Source organism: Lampetra fluviatilis, chromosome 81 (genome assembly GCF_964198595.1).
Source record: "Lampetra fluviatilis chromosome 81, kcLamFluv1.1, whole genome shotgun sequence".
NCBI lineage: Eukaryota > Metazoa > Chordata > Hyperoartia > Petromyzontiformes > Petromyzontidae > Lampetra > Lampetra fluviatilis.
The window spans coordinates 258,163-280,411 of NC_136355.1; the positions used below are offsets into that span (position 1 = coordinate 258,163).

General features: G+C 53.8%; 1 protein-coding gene across 1 annotated transcript in view; it reads left to right on the plus strand.

The window, feature by feature from the left end:
- The window catches only part of LOC144953698 (E3 ubiquitin-protein ligase RNF170-like), a 22,719-nt gene extending 3,666 nt beyond the window's left edge, over positions 1-19,053 (plus strand). The window contains exons 2-3 of the mRNA XM_078884258.1: positions 15,455-15,556; positions 18,778-19,053. Of these exons, the coding sequence (XP_078740384.1) occupies positions 15,464-15,556; positions 18,778-19,053 (369 nt within the window). The 5' untranslated portion in view covers positions 15,455-15,463. The remainder of the gene's footprint in view (positions 1-15,454; positions 15,557-18,777) is intronic.
- Positions 19,054-22,249: the final 3,196 nt, after the last annotated feature.

The window sequence follows — 22,249 nt, forward strand, 5'->3', positions numbered from 1 at the left end:
GTGAGTGGTGAGTGAGTAGTGAGGGTGTGTGTGTGTCTAGGTGAGTGAGTGAGTGGTGAGTGAGTGGTGAGTGAGTGGTGAGTGAGTGGTGAGTGTGTGTGTCTAGGTGAGTGAGTGGTGAGTGAGTGGTGAGTAAGTGGTGAGTGTGTGTGTGTGTCTAGGTGAGTGAGTGAGTGGTGAGTGAGTGGTGAGTGTGTGTGTGTGTCTAGGTGAGTAAGTGGTGAGTGTGTGGTGAGTGAGTGGTGAGTGAGTGGTGAGTGAGTGAGTGAATGGTGAGTGAGTGGTGAGTGAGTGGTGAGTGTGTGTGTGTGTCTAGGTGAGTGAGTGAGTGAGTGGTGAGTGAGTGGTGAGTGATTGGTGAGGGTGTGTGTGTGTCTAGGTGAGTGAGTGAGTGGTGAGTAAGTGGTGAGTGTGTGTGTGTGTCTAGGTGAGTGAGTGAGTGAGTGGTGAGCGAGTGGTGAGTGAGTGGTGAGGGTGTGTGTGTGTCTAGGTGAGTGAGCGAGTGGTGAGTGAGTGGTGAGTGAGTTGTGAGTGAGTGGTGAGTAAGTGGTGAGTGTGTGTGTGTGTCTAGGTGAGTGAGTGAGTGGTGAGTGAGTGGTGAGTGAGTGGTGAGTGTGTGTGTCTAGGTGAGTGAGTGGTGAGTGAGTGGTGAGTAAGTGGTGAGTGTGTGTGTCTAGGTGAGTGAGTGGTGAGTGAGTGGTGAGTGAGTGGTGAGTGTGTGTGTCTAGGTGAGTGAGTGAGTGAGTGGTGAGTGAGTGGTGAGTGAGTGGTGAGGGTGTGTGTGTGTCTAGGTGAGTGAGTGAGTGGTGAGTGAGTGGTGAGTGAGTGGTGAGTGAGTGGTGAGTGTGTGTGTCTAGGTGAGTGAGTGAGTGAGTGGTGAGTGAGTGGTGAGTGAGTGGTGAGGGTGTGTGTGTGTCTAGGTGAGTGAGTGAGTGGTGAGTGAGCGGTGAGTGAGTGGTGAGGGTGTGTGTGTGTCTAGGTGAGTGAGTGAGTGGTGAGTGAGTGGTGAGTGAGTGGTGAGTGAGTGGTGAGTAAGTGGTGAGTGTGTGTGTCTAGGTGAGTGAGTGAGTGGTGAGTGAGTGGTGAGTGTGTGTGTCTAGGTGAGTGAGTGAGTGAGTGGTGAGTGAGTGGTGAGTAAGTGGTGAGTGTGTGTGTGTGTCTAGGTGAGTGAGTGAGTGGTGAGTGAGTGGTGAGTGAGTGGTGAGTGTGTGTGTCTAGGTGAGTGAGTGAGTGGTGAGTGAGTGGTGAGTGAGTGGTGAGGGTGTGTGTGTCTAGGTGAGTGAGTGAGTGGTGAGTGAGTGGTGAGTGAGTGGTGAGTGAGTGGTGAGGGTGTGTGTGTGTCTAGGTGAGTGAGTGGTGAGTGTTTGGTGAGTGAGTGGTGAGTGTGTGTGTGTGTCTAGGTGAGTGGTGTGTGTGTGTGTCTAGGTGAGTGGTGAGTGAGTGGTGAGTGATTGGTGAGTGTGTGTATGTGTCTAGGTGTGTGTCTAGGTGAGTGAGTGGTGAGTGAGTGAGTGGTGAGTGTGTGTGTGTGTCTAGGTGAGTGAGTGGTGAGTGTGGTGAGTAAGTGGTGAGTGTGGTGTGTGTCTAGGTGAGTGAGTGAGTGTGTGGTGTGTGTGTGTCTAGGTGAGTGAGTGGTGAGTGTGTGTGTGTGTCTAGGTGAGTGAGTGGTGAGTGTGTGTGTGTGTCTAGGTGAGTGATTGGTGAGTGTGGTGTGTGTCTAGGTGAGTGAGTGGTGAGTGTGTGTGTGTGTGTCTAGGTGAGTGAGTGGTGAGTGAGTGGTGAGTGTGTGTGTGTGTCTAGGTGAGTGAGTGGTGAGTGTGTGTGTCTAGGTGAGTGAGTGGTGAGTGTGGTGTGTGTCTAGGTGAGTGAGTGGTGAGTGTGTGTGTGTGTGTCTAGGTGAGTGATTGGTGAGTGTGGTGTGTGTCTAGGTGAGTGAGTGGTGAGTGTGTGTGTGTCTAGGTGAGTGAGTGGTGAGTGTGTGTGTGTCTAGGTGAGTGAGTGGTGAGTGTGTGTGTGTGTGTCTAGGTGAGTGATTGGTGAGTGTGGTGTGTGTCTAGGTGAGTGAGTGGTGAGTGTGTGTGTCTAGGTGAGTGAGTGGTGAGTGTGTGTGTGTGTGTCTAGGTGAGTGATTGGTGAGTGTGGTGTGTGTCTAGGTGAGTGAGTGGTGAGTGTGGTGTGTGTCTAGGTGAGTGAGTGGTGAGTGTGGTGTTTGTGTCTAGGTGAGTGATTGGTGAGTGTGGTGTGTGTCTAGGTGAGTGATTGGTGAGTGTGTGTGTGTCTAGGTGAGTGAGTGATTGGTGAGTGTGTGTGTGTGTCTAGGTGAGTGAGTGAGTGGTGAGTGAGTGGTGAGTGAGTGGTGAGTGTGTGTGTCTAGGTGAGTGAGTGAGTGGTGAGTGAGTGGTGAGTGAGTGGTGAGGGTGTGTGTGTGTCTAGGTGAGTGAGTGAGTGGTGAGTGAGTGGTGAGTGAGTGGTGAGTGAGTGGTGAGTGTGTGTGTCTAGGTGAGTGAGTGAGTGAGTGAGTGGTGAGTGAGTGGTGAGTGAGTGGTGAGGGTGTGTGTGTGTCTAGGTGAGTGAGTGAGTGAGTGGTGAGTGAGTGGTGAGTGAGTGGTGAGGGTGTGTGTGTGTCTAGGTGAGTGAGTGAGTGGTGAGTGAGTGGTGAGTGAGTGGTGAGTAAGTGGTGAGTGTGTGTGTGTGTCTAGGTGAGTGAGTGGTGAGTGAGTGGTGAGTGTGTGTGTCTAGGTGAGTGAGTGAGTGGTGAGTGAGTGGTGAGTAAGTGGTGAGTGTGTGTGTGTGTCTAGGTGAGTGAGTGGTGAGTGAGTGGTGAGTGAGTGGTGAGTGTGTGTGTCTAGGTGAGTGAGTGAGTGGTGAGTGAGTGGTGAGTGAGTGGTGAGGGTGTCTGTGTCTAGGTGAGTGAGTGAGTGGTGAGTGAGTGGTGAGTGAGTGGTGAGTGAGTGGTGAGGGTGTGTCTAGGTGAGGGAGTGGTGAGTGTTTGGTGAGTGAGTGGTGAGTGTGTGTGTGTGTCTAGGTGAGTGGTGTGTGTGTGTGTCTAGGTGAGTGGTGAGTGAGTGGTGAGTGATTGGTGAGTGTGTGTATGTGTCTAGGTGTGTGTCTAGGTGAGTGAGTGGTGAGTGAGTGAGTGGTGAGTGTGTGTGTGTGTCTAGGTGAGTGAGTGGTGAGTGTGGTGAGTAAGTGGTGAGTGTGGTGTGTGTCTAGGTGAGTGAGTTAGTGTGTGGTGTGTGTGTGTCTAGGTGAGTGAGTGGTGAGTGTGTGTGTGTGTCTAGGTGAGTGAGTGGTGAGTGTGTGTGTGTGTCTAGGTGAGTGATTGGTGAGTGTGGTGTGTGTCTAGGTGAGTGAGTGGTGAGTGTGTGTGTGTGTGTCTAGGTGAGTGAGTGGTGAGTGAGTGGTGAGTGTGTGTGTGTGTCTAGGTGAGTGAGTGGTGAGTGTGTGTGTCTAGGTGAGTGAGTGGTGAGTGTGGTGTGTGTCTAGGTGAGTGAGTGGTGAGTGTGTGTGTGTGTGTCTAGGTGAGTGATTGGTGAGTGTGGTGTGTGTCTAGGTGAGTGAGTGGTGAGTGTGTGTGTGTCTAGGTGAGTGAGTGGTGAGTGTGTGTGTGTCTAGGTGAGTGAGTGGTGAGTGTGTGTGTGTGTGTCTAGGTGAGTGATTGGTGAGTGTGGTGTGTGTCTAGGTGAGTGAGTGGTGAGTGTGTGTGTCTAGGTGAGTGAGTGGTGAGTGTGTGTGTGTGTGTCTAGGTGAGTGATTGGTGAGTGTGGTGTGTGTCTAGGTGAGTGAGTGGTGAGTGTGGTGTGTGTCTAGGTGAGTGAGTGGTGAGTGTGGTGTGTGTCTAGGTGAGTGAGTGGTGAGTGTGGTGTGTGTGTCTAGGTGAGTGATTGGTGAGTGTGGTGTGTGTCTAGGTGAGTGATTGGTGAGTGTGTGTGTGTCTAGGTGAGTGAGTGATTGGTGAGTGTGTGTGTGTCTAGGTGAGTGAGTGGTGAGTGTGGTGTGTGTCTAGGTGAGTGAGTGGTGAGTGTGGTGTGTGTCTAGGTGAGTGAGTGGTGAGTGTGTGTGTGTGTGTCTAGGTGAGTGATTGGTGAGTGTGGTGTGAGTCTAGGTGAGTGAGTGGTGAGTGTGGTGTGTGTCTAGGTGAGTGAGTGGTGAGTGTGGTGTGTGTCTAGGTGAGTGATTGGTGAGTGTGTGTTTGTGTGTCTATGTGAGTGAGTGGTGAGTGTGGTGTGTGTCTAGGTGAGTGATTGGTGAGTGTGGTGTGTGTCTAGGTGAGTGAGTGGTGAGTGTGTGTGTGTCTAGGTGAGTGAGTGGTGAGTGTGTGTGTGTGTGTCTAGGTGAGTGATTGGTGAGTGTGTGTGTGTGTGTCTAGGTGAGTGAGTGGTGAGTGTGTGTGTGTGTGTCTAGGCGAGTGAGTGGTGAGTGTGGTGTGTGTGTCTAGGTGAGTGATTGGTGAGTGTGGTGTGTGTCTAGGTGAGTGAGTGGTGAGTGTGTGTGTGTGTCTAGGTGAGTGATTGGTGAGTGTGTGTGTGTCTAGGTGAGTGAGTGGTGAGTGTGGTGTGTGTCTAGGTGAGTGAGAGGTGAGTGTGGTGTGTGTCTAGGTGAGTGAGTGGTGAGTGTGTGTGTCTAGGTGAGTGATTGGTGAGTGTGGTGTGTGTCTAGGTGAGTGATTGGTGAGTGTGGTGTGTGTCTAGGTGAGTGAGTGGTGAGTGTGGTGTGTGTGTGTCTAGGTGAGTGATTGGTGAGTGTGTGTGTGTCTAGGTGAGTGATTGGTGAGTGTGTGTGTGTGTCTAGGTGAGTGATTGGTGAGTGTGTGTGTGTCTAGGTGAGTGATTGGTGAGTGTGGTGTGTGTGTGTCTAGGTGAGTGATTGGTGAGTGTGTGTGTGTCTAGGTGAGTGATTGGTGAGTGTGGTGTGTGTCTAGGTGAGTGAGTGGTGAGTGTGTGTGTCTAGGTGAGTGAGTGGTGAGTGTGTGTGTCTAGGTGAGTGAGTGGTGAGTGTGGTGTGTGTCTAGGTGAGTGAGTGGTGAGTGTGTGTGTGTGTGTCTAGGTGAGTGATTGGTGAGTGTGGTGTGAGTCTAGGTGAGTGAGTGGTGAGTGTGTGTGTGTCTAGGTGAGTGAGTGGTGAGTGTGTGTGTGTCTAGGTGAGTGAGTGGTGAGTGTGTGTGTGTGTGTCTAGGTGAGTGATTGGTGAGTGTGGTGTGTGTCTAGGTGAGTGAGTGGTGAGTGTGTGTGTGTCTAGGTGAGTGAGTGGTGAGTGTGTGTGTGTCTAGGTGAGTGAGTGGTGAGTGTGTGTGTGTCTAGGTGAGTGAGTGGTGAGTGTGTGTGTGTGTGTCTAGGTGAGTGATGGGTGAGTGTGGTGTGTGTCTAGGTGAGTGAGTGGTGAGTGTGGTGTGTGTCTAGGTGAGTGAGTGGTGAGTGTGGTGTGTGTGTCTAGGTGAGTGATTGGTGAGTGTGGTGTGTGTCTAGGTGAGTGATTGGTGAGTGTGTGTGTGTCTAGGTGAGTGAGTGATTGGTGAGTGTGTGTGTGTCTAGGTGAGTGAGTGGTGAGTGTGGTGTGTGTCTAGGTGAGTGAGTGGTGAGTGTGGTGTGTGTCTAGGTGAGTGAGTGGTGAGTGTGTGTGTGTCTAGGTGAGTGAGTGGTGAGTGTGGTGTGTGTCTAGGTGAGTGAGTGGTGAGTGTGTGTGTGTGTGTCTAGGTGAGTGATTGGTGAGTGTGGTGTGAGTCTAGGTGAGTGAGTGGTGAGTGTGTGTGTGTCTAGGTGAGTGAGTGGTGAGTGTGTGTGTGTCTAGGTGAGTGAGTGGTGAGTGTGTGTGTGTGTGTCTAGGTGAGTGATTGGTGAGTGTGGTGTGTGTCTAGGTGAGTGAGTGGTGAGTGTGTGTGTGTCTAGGTGAGTGAGTGGTGAGTGTGTGTGTGTCTAGGTGAGTGAGTGGTGAGTGTGTGTGTGTCTAGGTGAGTGAGTGGTGAGTGTGTGTGTGTGTGTCTAGGTGAGTGATTGGTGAGTGTGGTGTGTGTCTAGGTGAGTGAGTGGTGAGTGTGGTGTGTGTCTAGGTGAGTGAGTGGTGAGTGTGGTGTGTGTGTCTAGGTGAGTGATTGGTGAGTGTGGTGTGTGTCTAGGTGAGTGATTGGTGAGTGTGTGTGTGTCTAGGTGAGTGAGTGATTGGTGAGTGTGTGTGTGTCTAGGTGAGTGAGTGGTGAGTGTGGTGTGTGTCTAGGTGAGTGAGTGGTGAGTGTGGTGTGTGTCTAGGTGAGTGAGTGGTGAGTGTGTGTGTGTGTGTCTAGGTGAGTGATTGGTGAGTGTGGTGTGTGTCTAGGTGAGTGAGTGGTGAGTGTGGTGTGTGTCTAGGTGAGTGAGTGGTGAGTGTGGTGTGTGTCTAGGTGAGTGATTGGTGAGTGTGTGTTGTGTGTCTAGGTGAGTGAGTGGTGAGTGTGGTGTGTGTCTAGGTGAGTGATTGGTGAGTGTGGTGTGTGTCTAGGTGAGTGAGTGGTGAGTGTGGTGTGTGTCTAGGTGAGTGAGTGGTGAGTGTGTGTGTGTGTGTCTAGGTGAGTGATTGGTGAGTGTGTGTGTGTGTCTAGATGAGTGAGTGGTGAGTGTGTGTGTGTGTCTAGGCGAGTGAGTGGTGAGTGTGGTGTGTGTGTCTAGGTGAGTGATTGGTGAGTGTGGTGTGTGTCTAGGTGAGTGAGTGGTGAGTGTGTGTGTGTGTCTAGGTGAGTGATTGGTGAGTGTGTGTGTGTCTAGGTGAGTGAGTGGTGAGTGTGGTGTGTGTCTAGGTGAGTGAGTGGTGAGTGTGGTGTGTGTCTAGGTGAGTGAGTGGTGAGTGTGTGTGTCTAGGTGAGTGATTGGTGAGTGTGGTGTGTGTCTAGGTGAGTGATTGGTGAGTGTGGTGTGTGTCTAGGTGAGTGAGTGGTGAGTGTGGTGTGTGTGTGTCTAGGTGAGTGATTGGTGAGTGTGTGTGTGTCTAGGTGAGTGATTGGTGAGTGTGTGTGTGTGTGTCTAGGTGAGTGATTGGTGAGTGTGTGTGTGTCTAGGTGAGTGATTGGTGAGTGATTGGTGAGTGTGTGTGTGTCTAGGTGAGTGATTGGTGAGTTTGTGTGTGTGTGTCTAGGTGAGTGATTGGTGAGTGTGGTGTGTGTCTAGGTGAGTGATTGGTGAGTGTGTGTGTGTCTAGGTGAGTGATTGGTGAGTGTGTGTGTGTCTAGGTGAGTGATTGGTGAGTGTGTGTGTGTCTAGGTGAGTGATTGGTGAGTGTGGTGTGTGTCTAGGTGAGTGATTGGTGAGTGTGGTGTGTGTCTAGGTGAGTGAGTGGTGAGTGTGTGTGTGTGTGTGTCTAGGTGAGTGAGTGGTGAGTGTGTGTGTGTGTCTAGGTGAGTGAGTGGTGAGTGTGTGTGTGTGTGTGTCTAGGTGAGTGAGTGGTGAGTGTGGTGTGTGTCTAGGTGAGTGAGTGGTGAGTGTGTGTGTGTCTAGGTGAGTGAGTGGTGAGTGTGTGTGTGTCTAGGTGAGTGAGTGGTGAGTGTGTGTGTGTCTAGGTGAGTGATTGGTGAGTGTGGTGTGTGTCTAGGTGAGTGAGTGGTGAGTGTGGTGTGTGTCTAGGTGAGTGAGTGGTGAGTGTGGTGTGTGTGTCTAAGTGAGTGAGTGGTGAGTGTGGTGTGTGTCTAGGTGAGTGAGTGGTGAGTGTGGTGTGTGTCTAGGTGAGTGAGTGGTGAGTGTGTGTGTGTGTCTAGGTGAGTGATTGGTGAGTGTGGTGTGTGTCTAGGTGAGTGAGTGGTGAGTGTGGTGTGTGTCTAGGTGAGTGAGTGGTGAGTGTGGTGTGTGTCTAGGTGAGTGATTGGTGAGTGTGTGTTTGTGTGTCTAGGTGAGTGAGTGGTGAGTGTGGTGTGTGTCTAGGTGAGTGATTGGTGAGTGTGGTGTGTGTCTAGGTGAGTGAGTGGTGAGTGTGTGTGTGTCTAGGTGAGTGAGTGGTGAGTGTGTGTGTGTGTGTCTAGGTGAGTGATTGGTGAGTGTGTGTGTGTGTGTCTAGGTGAGTGAGTGGTGAGTGTGTGTGTGTGTCTAGGCGAGTGAATGGTGAGTGTGGTGTGTGTGTCTAGGTGAGTGATTGGTGAGTGTGGTGTGTGTCTAGGTGAGTGAGTGGTGAGTGTGTGTGTGTGTCTAGGTGAGTGATTGGTGAGTGTGTGTGTGTCTAGGTGAGTGAGTGGTGAGTGTGGTGTGTGTCTAGGTGAGTGAGTGGTGAGTGTGGTGTGTGTCTAGGTGAGTGAGTGGTGAGTGTGTGTGTCTAGGTGAGTGATTGGTGAGTGTGGTGTGTGTCTACATGAGTGATTGGTGAGTGTGGTGTGTGTCTAGGTGAGTGAGTGGTGAGTGTGGTGTGTGTGTGTCTAGGTGAGTGATTGGTGAGTGTGTGTGTGTCTAGGTGAGTGATTGGTGAGTGTGTGTGTGTGTGTCTAGGTGAGTGATTGGTGAGTGTGTGTGTGTCTAGGTGAGTGATTGGTGAGTGTGGTGTGTGTGTGTCTAGGTGAGTGATTGGTGAGTGTGTGTGTGTGTGTCTAGGTGAGTGATTGGTGAGTGTGGTGTGTGTCTAGGTGAGTGAGTGGTGAGTGTGTGTGTGTGTCTAGGTGAGTGATTGGTGAGTGTGTGTGTGTCTAGGTGAGTGATTGGTGAGTGTGTGTGTGTGTGTCTAGGTGAGTGATTGGTGAGTGTGGTGTGTGTCTAGGTGAGTGATTGGTGAGTGTGGTGTGTGTCTAGGTGAGTGAGTGGTGAGTGTGTGTGTGTGTGTGTCTAGGTGAGTGAGTGGTGAGTGTGTGTGTGTGTGTCTAGGTGAGTGAGTGGTGAGTGTGTGTGTGTGTGTCTAGGTGAGTGAGTGGTGAGTGTGGTGTGTGTCTAGGTGAGTGAGTGGTGAGTGTGTGTGTGTGTCTAGGTGAGTGATTGGTGAGTGTGGTGTGTGTCTAGGTGAGTGAGTGGTGAGTGTGTGTGTGTGTGTCTAGGTGAGTGAGTGGTGAGTGTGGTGTGTGTGTGTCTAGGTGAGTGAGTGGTGAGTGTGGTGTGAGTCTAGGTGAGTGATTGGTGAGTGTGTGTGTGTGTCTAGGTGAGTGTTTGGTGAGTGTGTGTGTGTCTAGGTGAGTGATTGGTGAGTGTGTGTGTGTCTAGGTGAGTGATTGGTGAGTGTGTGTGTGTCTAGGTGAGTGATTGGTGAGTGTGGTGTGTGTCTAGGTGAGTGAGTGGTGAGTGTGTGTGTGTCTAGGTGAGTGATTGGTGAGTGTGTGTGTGTCTAGGTGAGTGATTGGTGAGTGTGTGTGTGTCTAGGTGAGTGAGTGGTGAGTGTGTGTGTGTCTAGGTGAGTGAGTGGTGAGTGTGTGTGTGTCTAGGTGAGTGATTGGTGAGTGTGGTGTGTGTCTAGGTGAGTGAGTGAGTGTGTGGTGTGTGTGTGTCTAGGTGAGTGAGTGGTGAGTGTGTGTGTGTGTGTGTCTAGGTGAGTGAGTGGTGAGTGTGTGTGTGTGTCTAGGTGAGTGATTGGTGAGTGTGGTGTGTGTCTAGGTGAGTGAGTGGTGAGTGTGTGTGTGTCTAGGTGAGTGAGTGGTGAGTGAGTGGTGAGTGTGTGTGTGTCTAGGTGAGTGAGTGGTGAGTGTGTGTGTCTAGGTGAGTGAGTGGTGAGTGTGGTGTGTGTCTAGGTGAGTGAGTGGTGAGTGTGTGTGTGTGTGTCTAGGTGTGTGATTGGTGAGTGTGGTGTGTGTCTAGGTGAGTGAGTGGTGAGTGTGGTGTGTGTCTAGGTGAGTGAGTGGTGAGTGTGGTGTGTTGTGTCTAGGTGAGTGATTGGTGAGTGTGGTGTGTGTCTTGGTGAGTGATTGGTGAGTGTGTGTGTGTCTAGGTGAGTGAGTGATTGGTGAGTGTGTGTGTGTCTAGGTGAGTGAGTGGTGAGTGTGGTGTGTGTCTAGGTGAGTGAGTGGTGAGTGTGGTGTGTGTCTAGGTGAGTGAGTGGTGAGTGTGTGTGTGTGTGTCTAGGTGAGTGATTGGTGAGTGTGGTGTGTGTCTAGGTGAGTGAGTGGTGAGTGTGGTGTGTGTCTAGGTGAGTGAGTGGTGAGTGTGGTGTGTGTCTCGGTGAGTGATTGGTGAGTGTGTGTTTGTGTGTCTAGGTGAGTGAGTGGTGAGTGTGGTGTGTGTCTAGGTGAGTGATTGGTGAGTGTGGTGTGTGTCTAGGTGAGTGAGTGGTGAGTGTGTGTGTGTGTGTCTAGGTGAGTGATTGGTGAGTGTGTGTGTGTGTGTCTAGGTGAGTGAGTGGTGAGTGTGTGTGTGTGTCTAGGCGAGTGAGTGGTGAGTGTGGTGTGTGTCTAGGTGAGTGAGTGGTGAGTGGTGTGTGTGTGTCTAGGTGAGTGAGTGGTGAGTGTGTGTGTGTGTCTAGGTGAGTGATTGGTGAGTGTGGTGTGTGTCTAGGTGAGTGAGTGGTGAGTGTGGTGTGTGTCTAGGTGAGTGATTGGTGAGTGTGTGTGTGTGTGTCTAGGTGAGTGAGTGGTGAGTGTGTGTGTGTGTCTAGGTGAGTGATTGGTGAGTGTGGTGTGTGTCTAGGTGAGTGAGTGGTGAGTGTGTGTGTGTGTGTCTAGGTGAGTGATTGGTGAGTGTGTGTGTGTCTAGGTGAGTGAGTGGTGAGTGTGGTGTGTGTCTAGGTGAGTGAGTGGTGAGTGTGATGTGTGTCTAGGTGAGTGAGTGGTGAGTGTGTGTGTCTAGGTGAGTGATTGGTGAGTGTGGTGTGTGTCTAGGTGAGTGATTGGTGAGTGTGGTGTGTGTCTAGGTGAGTGAGTGGTGAGTGTGGTGTGTGTGTGTCTAGGTGAGTGATTGGTGAGTGTGTGTGTGTCTAGGTGAGTGATTGGTGAGTGTGTGTGTGTGTCTAGGTGAGTGATTGGTGAGTGTGTGTGTGTCTAGGTGAGTGATTGGTGAGTGTGGTGTGTGTGTGTCTAGGTGAGTGATTGGTGAGTGTGTGTGTGTGTGTCTAGGTGAGTGATTGGTGAGTGTGGTGTGTGTCTAGGTGAGTGAGTGGTGAGTGTGTGTGTGTGTCTAGGTGAGTGATTGGTGAGTGTGTGTGTGTCTAGGTGAGTGATTGGTGAGTGTGTGTGTGTGTGTCTAGGTGAGTGATTGGTGAGTGTGTGTGTGTCTAGGTGAGTGATTGGTGAGTGTGGTGTGTGTCTAGGTGAGTGAGTGGTGAGTGTGTGTGTGTGTCTAGGTGAGTGAGTGGTGAGTGTGTGTGTGTGTGTCTAGGTGAGTGAGTGGTGAGTGTGTGTGTGTGTGTCTAGGTGAGTGAGTGGTGAGTGTGGTGTGTGTCTAGGTGAGTGAGTGGTGAGTGTGTGTGTGTGTCTAGGTGAGTGATTGGTGAGTGTGGTGTGTGTCTAGGTGAGTGAGTGGTGAGTGTGTGTGTGTGTGTCTAGGTGAGTGAGTGGTGAGTGTGGTGTGTGTGTGTCTAGGTGAGTGAGTGGTGAGTGTGGTGTGTGTCTAGGTGAGTGATTGGTGAGTGTGTGTGTGTGTCTAGGTGAGTGTTTGGTGAGTGTGTGTGTGTCTAGGTGAGTGATTGGTGAGTGTGTGTGTGTCTAGGTGAGTGATTGGTGAGTGTGGTGTGTGTCTAGGTGAGTGAGTGGTGAGTGTGTGTGTGTCTAGGTGAGTGATTGGTGAGTGTGTGTGTGTCTAGGTGAGTGATTGGTGAGTGTGTGTGTGTCTAGGTGAGTGATTGGTGAGTGTGGTGTGTGTCTAGGTGAGTGAGTGGTGAGTGTGTGTGTGTCTAGGTGAGTGATTGGTGAGTGTGGTGTGTGTCTAGGTGAGTGATTGGTGAGTGTGGTGTGTGTGTGTCTAGGTGAGTGAGTGGTGAGTGTGGTGTGTGTCTAGGTGAGTGAGTGGTGAGTGTGTGTGTGTCTAGGTGAGTGAGTGGTGAGTGTGTGTGTGTCTAGGTGAGTGAGTGGTGAGTGTGTGTCTAGGTGAGTGAGTGGTGAGTGTGGTGTGTGTGTGTCTAGGTGAGTGAGTGGTGAGTGTGTGTGTGTGTCTAGGTGAGTGAGTGGTGAGTGTGTGTGTGTGTGTCTAGGTGAGTGAGTGGTTAGTGTGTGTGTGTGTGTCTAGGTGAGTGATTGGTGAGTGTGGTGTGTGTCTAGGTGAGTGAGTGGTGAGTGTGTGTGTGTGTCTAGGTGAGTGATTGGTGAGTGTGGTGTGTGTCTAGGTGAGTGAGTGGTGAGTGTGGTGTGTGTCTAGGTGAGTGAGTGGTGAGTGTGTGTGTGTGTGTCTAGGTGAGTGATTGGTGAGTGTGGTGTGTGTCTAGGTGAGTGAGTGGTGAGTGTGGTGTGTGTCTAGGTGAGTGAGTGGTGAGTGTGGTGTGTGTCTAGGTGAGTGAGTGGTGAGTGTGTGTGTGTGTGTCTAGGTGAGTGATTGGTGAGTGTGTGTGTGTCTAGGTGAGTGATTGGTGAGTGTGTGTGTGTCTAGGTGAGTGATTGGTGAGTGTGGTGTGTGTCTAGGTGAGTGAGTGGTGAGTGTGTGTGTGTCTAGGTGAGTGATTGGTGAGTGTGGTGTGTGTCTAGGTGAGTGATTCGGTGAGTGTGGTGTGTGTGTGTCTAGGTGAGTGAGTGGTGAGTGTGGTGTGTGTCTAGGTGAGTGAGTGGTGAGTGTGTGTGTGTCTAGGTGAGTGAGTGGTGAGTGTGTGTGTGTCTAGGTGAGTGAGTGGTGAGTGTGTGTCTAGGTGAGTGAGTGGTGAGTGTGGTGTGTGTGTGTCTAGGTGAGTGAGTGGTGAGTGTGTGTGTGTGTCTAGGTGAGTGAGTGGTGAGTGTGTGTGTGTGTGTCTAGGTGAGTGAGTGGTTAGTGTGTGTGTGTGTGTCTAGGTGAGTGATTGGTGAGTGTGGTGTGTGTCTAGGTGAGTGAGTGGTGAGTGTGTGTGTGTGTCTAGGTGAGTGATTGGTGAGTGTGGTGTGTGTCTAGGTGAGTGAGTGGTGAGTGTGGTGTGTGTCTAGGTGAGTGAGTGGTGAGTGTGTGTGTGTGTGTCTAGGTGAGTGATTGGTGAGTGTGGTGTGTGTCTAGGTGAGTGAGTGGTGAGTGTGGTGTGTGTCTAGGTGAGTGAGTGGTGAGTGTGTGTGTGTGTGTCTAGGTGAGTGATTGGTGAGTGTGGTGTGTGTCTAGGTGAGTGTTTGGTGAGTTACTGGCGTCACGGGTCTTGGCTGGGAAGGGTGAGCTGCCCAATCTGTCGACAGCAGGTGACCAGCTCCTCACCACTCACTCACCACTCACTCACCACTCACTCACCACTCACTCACTCACTCACCACTCACTCACCCACTCACTCACCCACTCACTCACCACTCACTCACCCACTCATTCACTCACTCACCCACTCACTCACTCAGTCACTCACTCACTCAGTCACTCACTCACTCACCACTCACTCACCCACTCACTCACTCACCCACTCACTCACCCACTCACTGACCCACTCACCCACTCACTCACTCACCCACCCACTCACCCACCCACTCACTCACCCACTCACTCACCCACCCACCCACCCACTCACTCACCCACTCACCCACTCACCCACCCACTCACTCACTCACTCACCCACTCACTCACTCACCAGTCACTCACCCATTCACCCACTCACCACTCACTCACTCACTCACCCACTCACCCACTCACTCACCCACTCACCCACTCACTCACCCATCCACTCACTCACTCACTCACCACTCACCCACTCACCACTCACTCACTCACTCACCCACTCACTCACTCACCCACTCACCCACTCACTCACCCACTCACCCACTCACTCACCCACTCACCCACTCACCCACTCACTCACCCACTCACCCACTCACTCACCCATCCACTCACTCACTCACTCACCACTCACCCACTCACCCACTCACCCACTCACTCACCACTCACCCACTCACTCACCCACTCACCCACTCACTCACCCACTCACCCACTCACTCACCCATCCACTCACTCACTCACTCACCACTCACCCACTCACCCACTCACCACTCACTCACTCACCCACCCACTCACTCACTCACCCACTCACTCACCCACTCACCCACTCACTCACCCACTCACCCATCCACTCACTCACTCACTCACCACTCACCCACTCACCCACTCACTCACTCACCACTCACTCACTCACCACTCACTCACCCACTCACTCACCCACTCACTCACTCACTCCCCACCTACTCACTCACTCACTCACCACTCACTCACTCACCCACTCACTCACCACTCACTCACTCACCCACTCACTGACCCACTCACCCACCCACCCACCCACTCACTCACCCACTCACCCACTCACCCACTCACTCACCCACCCACTCACTCACTCACCCACTCACTCACTCACCCACTCACCCACTCACCACTCACTCACTCACCCACTCACTCACCCACTCACCCACTCACTCACCCACTCACCCACTCACTCACCCATCCACTCACTCACTCACCCACCCACTCACTCACTCACTCACTCACCCACTCACCCACTCACCCACTCACCCACTCACTCACCCACTCACCCACTCACTCACCCATCCACTCACTCACTCACCACTCACCCACTCACCCACTCACCCCTCACTCACTCACCACTCACTCACTCACTCACCCACTCACCCACTCACTCACCCACTCACCCACCCACTCACCCACTCACCCACTCACCACTCACTCACTCACTCACCCACCCACTCACTCACTCACCCACTCACTCACCCATCCACTCACTCACTCACCACTCACCCACTCACCACTCACTCACCCACTCACTCACTCACCCACTCACCACTCACTCACTCACTCTCCCACCCACTCACTCACTCACCCACTCACCCACTCACCCACTCACTCACCCACTCACTCACCCACTCACCCACTCACTCACCCACCCACCCACTCACCTAGTAACTCACCAACACACATGCTGCTGATGATACTGCTACTGATGATGATGATACTACTCCTGATGATGATGATGATGACACTACTGATGATGATGATGATGACATTACTAATGATGATGATGATACTACTACTGATGATGATGATGACACTACTACTGCTGATGATGATGATGACACTACTGATGATGATGATGACACTACTAATGATGATGATGATGATACTACTGATGATGATGATACTCCTAATGATGATGATGATACTACTACTGATGATGATGATGATACTGCTGATGATGATGATGATGATACTGCTGATGATGATGATGATACTCCTACTGATGATGATGATGATGATACTACTACTGATGATGATGATGATGATACTCCTGATGATGATGATGATGATACTGCTGATGATGATGATACTCCTACTGATGATGATGAGGATGATACTACTACTGATGATGATGATGACACTACTGATGATGATGATGACATTACTACTACTGATGATGATGATGATGATACTACTGCTGCTGTGTTCAGGTGTCCGTGATGTTCATTGTGGGTCCGCGTGACGCGGCTCCCGCGGACACGGAGAGAGACATTCGCGAGTACAACAGCCGCTTCTCAGGGCAACCTCGTCCTGTGAGACACACAGAGAGACAGAGAGACACAGAGACACACACTGAGAGACACAGACACACACACAGAGACAACAACAACAACCGCCATTCGCCACTAAGTGGCGGTGACGTCACCACGACGCTTGTGCCAGGCCAAGTGCACCTTGAGGCTGCCACGTGAAGTGTCGAACGCCCGCTGGCAGGAGGTCACGTGGCAGACCCAGCAGGTGCCACGGGTCGACTGACCGAGATGACCGAGATGACTGGCCGATGCACCACCTGTGCCCCCTACTGTGCCAACTCGCTGGGCTTTAGCCACCCGGCGCTCCACTCGTTGTTGTGAGCATCGCTCCTCCGCCCTCCGTTGTTGTTGGAGGGCGACTGCCTCCAACTGCCCAGTAGCGTCCTTCACGAGCCTCCTCCACAGAGGCCGATCTTGACACCGCTGGTACCAGTCATTGGCAAGTCCACTCAGCTCCACGTCCTCCTGTACCACGTCACTCCATCTCTTCTCTAGCCCGTGCCGCGCCCGTTTAGCCCCCTCGATCCGGCCGAACAAAAGCTGTTTAGGCATGCGGTGGCTGGGCATGCGGGCTACATGGCCCAGCCAACGCAGCCTTGCCTGCCGGAGGAGCTCACCGATGGGACTTTGCCCAGATCTTTCAAGGATTTTGTGAGCTCACACAATGCAGCCTGCAGGTTAAACCCAGGATGGATCGTAGGCAGGCCAGCCTAAATGTTTCGCAAGCGTAGAGAAGGGAGGGAATGACTGTGGCCGAGAAGACCTGAAGCTTCGTGCGGAGCGACAGACCAGGTAGCTTCCACACAGCGTTACGCAACCGATGAAAAGATATTGCCGCTCGACTGATTCGGAGTGAGACCTCTGCTGATAAACTGGAGCCGGTCATAAGCACACTGCCCAGGTATGGGAAACTCTCCACTCTCTCCACAACTGCCCCATCACCGATTGAGAGTTGTGGGGGTGGAGTGTCCGATGGTACAAAATACCCAGGCAGGTGCTTAGTTTTGGTGGGGCTGATGGTAAGGCCCCACCTCTTAGTGGCACGCTCCAGTCTCAGCAGCAGCGTCTCCAACTCCTCTTCTGAATGAGCAGCTATTACCAAATCATCGGCATACATAACGTGGTTGACCAATAGGGAGCCATCCCATGATCGCACCCGGGCGTCGATCAGCCTCCTATTGTATCTGGACCAAATGGAAATTCCCCCAGTACAGCTATTGAAGGCTTCACGAACTACGCAGTCGAAATAGATGTTAAATAATGTGGGAGCCAGAGGACATCCCTGTCGCACCCCAAGGTGTACAGGGAAAGGCTCCGACTCCCGGCCACGTAGTTTTACCCGGGCCCGCTCACCATCATGAAGGTCCTTAATGATCGTGAGCAGAGGGTCAGGGACTCCGAAAGCACGAAGAACAACCCAGAGCCCAGGCCTATTGATCTGATGGTATCATAGGCCTCGACCAGGTCAATAAAGCAGAGATGTAGGTCTTGTTGGAATTCCCTACACCTCTGCTGTAGCAGACGGACAGAAAATATGGCATCTGTGCAGGACCGCCCTTTCCTGAAACCGCATTGGGGCTCTGCAAGCCTCTCCTCAGCGTGCCTAGCAAGGCAATGTTGAATAATCCTTGCCAGGACCTTACCCGGCACACTGACACACAGACACACAGACACAAACACAGACACACAGACACACACACACAGACACACAGACACACACACAGACACAAACACAGACACACACACACAGACACAAACACAGACACACAGACACACACACACAGACACACACACAGAGACACACACAGAGACACACACAGAGACACACACAGAGACACACACAGAGATACACACAGAGACACACACAGAGACACACACACAGAGACACACACAGAGACACACACAGAGACACACACACAGAGACACACACACAGAGACACACACACTGAGATACACACACTGAGAGACACAGAGACACACACAGAGACACACACACAGACACACACACAGAGACACACACACAGAGACACACACACAGACACACACAGAGACACACACAGAGACACACAGACACACACACAGACACACACAGAGACACACACAGAGACACACACAGAGACACACACACACACAGACACACACAGAGACACACACAGAGACACACACAGAGACACACACAGAGACACACACAGAGACACACACACAGAGACACACACAGAGACACACACAGAGACACACACAGAGACACACACACAGAGACACACACACTGAGAGACACAGAGACACACACAGACACACACAGACACACACACAGAGACACACACAGAGACACACACACAGAGACACACACAGACACACACACAGACACACACACAGAGACACACACACTGAGAGACACAGAGACACACACAGAGACACATACACAGAGATACACACATAGAGACACACACAGAGACACACACAGAGACACACACAGAGACACACACAGAGACACACACACAGACACACACACAGAGACACACACACAGAGACACACACACAGACACACACACAGAGACACACACAGACACACACACACAGACACACACACACAGACACACACAGACACACACACACAGAGACACACACAGAGACACACACACAGAGACACACACAGAGACACACACACAGAAACACACACAGAGACACACACAGAGACACACACACAGAGACACACACAGAGACACACACAGAGACACACAGAGACACACACACAGAGACACACACACAGAGACACACACACAGAGACACACACACAGAAACACACACAGAGACACACACAGAGACACACACACAGAGACACACACAGAGACACACACAGAGACACACACACAGAGACACACACAGAGACACACGTACATTCTCTCTCTCCCCGTGTCTCTCTCCGTGTCTCTCTCCCCGTGTCTCTCTCTCCCCGTGTCTCTCTCTCCCCGTGTCTCTCTCCCCGTGTCTCTCTCCCCGTGTCTCTCTCCCCGTGTCTCTCTCTCTCCCCGTGTCTCTCTCCCCGTGTCTCTCTCCCCGTGTCTCTCTCCGTGTCTCTCTCCCCGTGTCTCTCTCCGTGTCTCTCTCTCCCCGTGTCTCTCTCTCTCCCCGTGTCTCTCTCCCCGTGTCTCTCCCCGTGTCTCTCTCCCCGTGTCTCTCTCTCCGCGTGTCTCTCTCCCCCTCCCGTGTCTCCCCCCCAGTGGCTGGACTACCTCCGCGACCTGCCCACCATCCTGCGTCACGCTTCCCGCGAACTCTTCTCCCTCTCGGGCCTCGTGTGGATGTTCCGTGCCCGTGTCTCTCTTCTCGCCGTGGGGGGGCTGCTCTACGTGGCCGCCCCGCTCGACATCGTGCCAGAAGCCGCCTTCGGCCTTCTGGGACTCCTGGATGACCTCCTCATCGTGGCGCTGCTGCTGCTGTACGTGTCGGTCATCTACCTGCAGCACGTTGCACAGCAGGCAGCACGGCACGAGTGAGTGAGTGGGTGGGTGGGTGGGTGAGTGAGTGGGTGGGTGGGTGAGTGAGTGGGTGGGTGAGTGAGTGGTGAGTGAGTGGGTGGGGTGGGTGAGTGGGTGGGTGAGTGGGTGGGTGGGTGGGTGGGTGAGTGGGTGAGTCAGTGGGTGAGTGGGTGAGTGGGTGAGTGGGTGGGTGGGTGAGTGGGTGGGTGAGTGGGTGGGTGAGTGGGTGGGTGAGTGGGTGAGTGAGTGAGTGAGTGGGTGAGTGAGTGGGTGGGTGGGTGGGTGGGTGGGTGAGTGGGTGAGTCAGTGGGTGAGTGGGTGAGTGGGTGAGTGGGTGGGTGGGTGGGTGGGTGAGTGAGTGAGTGAGTGGGTGGGTGGGTGGGTGGGTGGGTGAGTGGGTGGGTGAGTGAGTGGGTGGGTGAGTGGGTGGGTGAGTGGGTGGGTGAGTGGGTGGGTGAGTGAGTGGGTGGGTGAGTGAGTGGGTGGGTGGGTGGGTGAGTGAGTGGGTGGGTGAGTGAGTGGGTGGGTGGGTGAGTGAGTGGGTGGGTGGGTGAGTGAGTGGGTGGGTGAGTGAGTGAGTGGGTGAGTGGAGTGGGTGGGTGGGTGAGTGGGTGGGTGGAGTGGGTGGGTGGGTGGGTGGGTGAGTGGGTGAGTCAGTGGGTGAGTGGGTGAGTGGGTGAGTGGGTGGGTGGGTGAGTGGGTGGGTGAGTGGGTGGGTGAGTGGGTGGGTGAGTGGGTGAGTGAGTGAGTGAGTGGGTGAGTGAGTGGGTGGGTGGGTGGGTGGGTGAGTGGGTGAGTCAGTGGGTGAGTGGGTGAGTGGGTGAGTGGGTGGGTGGGTGGGTGAGTGAGTGAGTGAGTGAGTGAGTGAGTGGGTGGGTGGGTGAGTGGGTGGGTGAGTGGGTGGGTGAGTGGGTGGGTGAGTGGGTGGGTGAGTGGGTGGGTGAGTGGGTGGGTGGGTGGGTGAGTAGGTGAGTCAGTGGGTGAGTGGGTGAGTGGGTGAGTGGGTGGGTGGGTGGGTGAGTGAGTGAGTGGGTGGGTGGGTGGGTGAGTGGGTGGGTGGGTGGGTGAGTGGGTGAGTGGGTGGGTGAGTGAGTGAGTGAGTGAGTGAGTGGGTGAGTGGGTGAGACACTGAGTGAGTGAGTGGGTGGGTGGGTGAGTGGGTGAGTGGGTGGGTGGGTGGGTGGGTGAGTGAGTGGGTGGGTGCGTGGGTGGGTGGGTGGGTGAGTGAGTGAGTGAGTGGGTGAGTGAGTGAGTGGGGTGAGACACTGAGTGAGTGAGTGAGTGGGTGGGTGAGTGGGTGAGTGGGTGAGTGGGTGGGTGAGTGGGTGGGTGGGTGAGTGGGTGAGTCAGTGGGTGAGTGGGTGAGTGGGTGAGTGGGTGGGTGGGTGGGTGAGTGAGTGAGTGGGTGGGTGGGTGAGTGGGTGAGTGGGTGAGTGGGTGGGTGAGTGGGTGAGTGTGGGTGGGTGAGTGAGTGAGTGAGTGGGTGAGTGAGTGAGTGGGTGAGACACTGAGTGAGTGAGTGGGTGGGTGAGTGGGTGAGTGGGTGAGTGGGTGGGTGAGTGGGTGAGTGGGTGGGTGAGTGGGTGGGTGAGTGGGTGAGTGAGTGAGTTCACTGAGTGAGTGGGTGAGACACTGAGTGAGTGGGTGAGACACTGAGTGAGTGAGTGGGTGAGTGGGTGGGTGAGTGGGTGAGTCAGTGGGTGAGTGGGTGAGTGGGTGAGTGAGTGGGTGGGTGAGTGAGTGAGTGGGTGAGTGAGTGAGTGAGTGGGTGAGTGGGTGAGTGAGTGAGTGAGTGGGTGGGTGGGTGGGTGGGTGAGTGAGTGGGTGGATGAGTGGGTGGGTGGGTGAGTGGGTGGGTGAGTGGGTGGGTGAGTGGGTGGGTGGGTGGGTGAGTGGGTGAGTGAGTGAGTGAGTGGGTGAGTGAGTGGGTGGGTGGGTGGGTGGGTGGGTGAGTGGGTGAGTGGGTGGGTGGGTGAGTGGGTGGGTGAGTGGGTGGGTGAGTCGGTGAGTGAGTGAGTGGGTGAGTGAGTGGGTGGGTGGGTGGGTGAGTGGGTGGGTGAGTGGGTGGGTGAGTGGGTGGGTGAGTGGGTGGGTGGGTGGGTGAGTGGGTGAGTGGGTGAGTGAGTGAGTGGGTGAGTGAGTGAGTGAGTGGGTGAGTGAGTGAGTGAGTGTGTGGGTGAGTGGGTGGGTGAGTGGGTGAGTGGATGGGTGAGTGGGTGAGTGGGTGGGTGAGTGGGTGAGTGAGTGGGTGAGTGAGACACTGGGTGAGTGAGTGAGTGGGTGAGTGGGTGAGTGAGTGGTGGGTGGGTGGGTGGGTGGGTGGGTGAGTGGGTGAGTGGGTGGGTGGGTGAGTGGGTGGGTGAGTGGGTGGGTGGGTGAGTGGGTGGGTGAGTGGGTGAGTGGGTTGGTGAGGGTGAGTGGGTGGGTGAGTGAGTGGGTGGGTGGGTGGGTGAGTGAGTGGGTGGGTGGGTGGGTGGGTGGGTGGGTGGGTGGGTGGGTGGGTGGGTGGGTGAGTGGGTGGGTGAGTCAGTGGGTGAGTGAGTGAGTTCACTGGGTGAGTGGGTGAGACACTGAGTGAGTGGGTGAGACACTGAGTGAGTGAGTGGGTGAGTGAGTGGGTGGGTGAGTGAGTGGGTGGGTGAGTGGGTGAGACACTGGGTGAGTGAGACACTGAGTGAGTGGGTGAGTGAGTGGGTGAGTGAGTGGGTGAGTGGGTGAGTGAGTGGGTGAGTGAGTGGGTGAGTGAGTGGGTGAGTGAGTGGGTGAGTGGGTGAGTGAGTGGGTGAGTGAGTGAGTGGGTGAGTGAGTGGGTGAGTGGGTGAGTGAGTGGGTGGGTGGGTGAGTGAGTGAGTGGGTGGGTGGGTGAGTGGGTGGGTGGGTGGGTGAGTGGGTGAGTGGGTGGGTGGGTGAGTGAGTGAGTGGGTGGGGTGAGTGGGTGAGTGGGTGGGTGGGTGAGTGGGTGGGTGGGTGAGTGAATGGGTGAGTGGGTTAGTGGGTGGGTGGGTGGGTGAGTGAATGGGTGGGTGGGTGAATGGGTGGGTGGTGAGTGGGTGACTGAGTGGGTGGGTGGATGGGTGAGTGAGTGAGTGGGTGGGTGAGTGGGTGGGTGAGTGAGTGAGTGAGTGGGTGGGTGGGTGAGTGGGTGAGTGGGTGGGTGGGTGGGTGGGTGAGTGAGTGAGTGGGTGGGTGGGTGAGTGGGTGGGTGGGTGGGTGG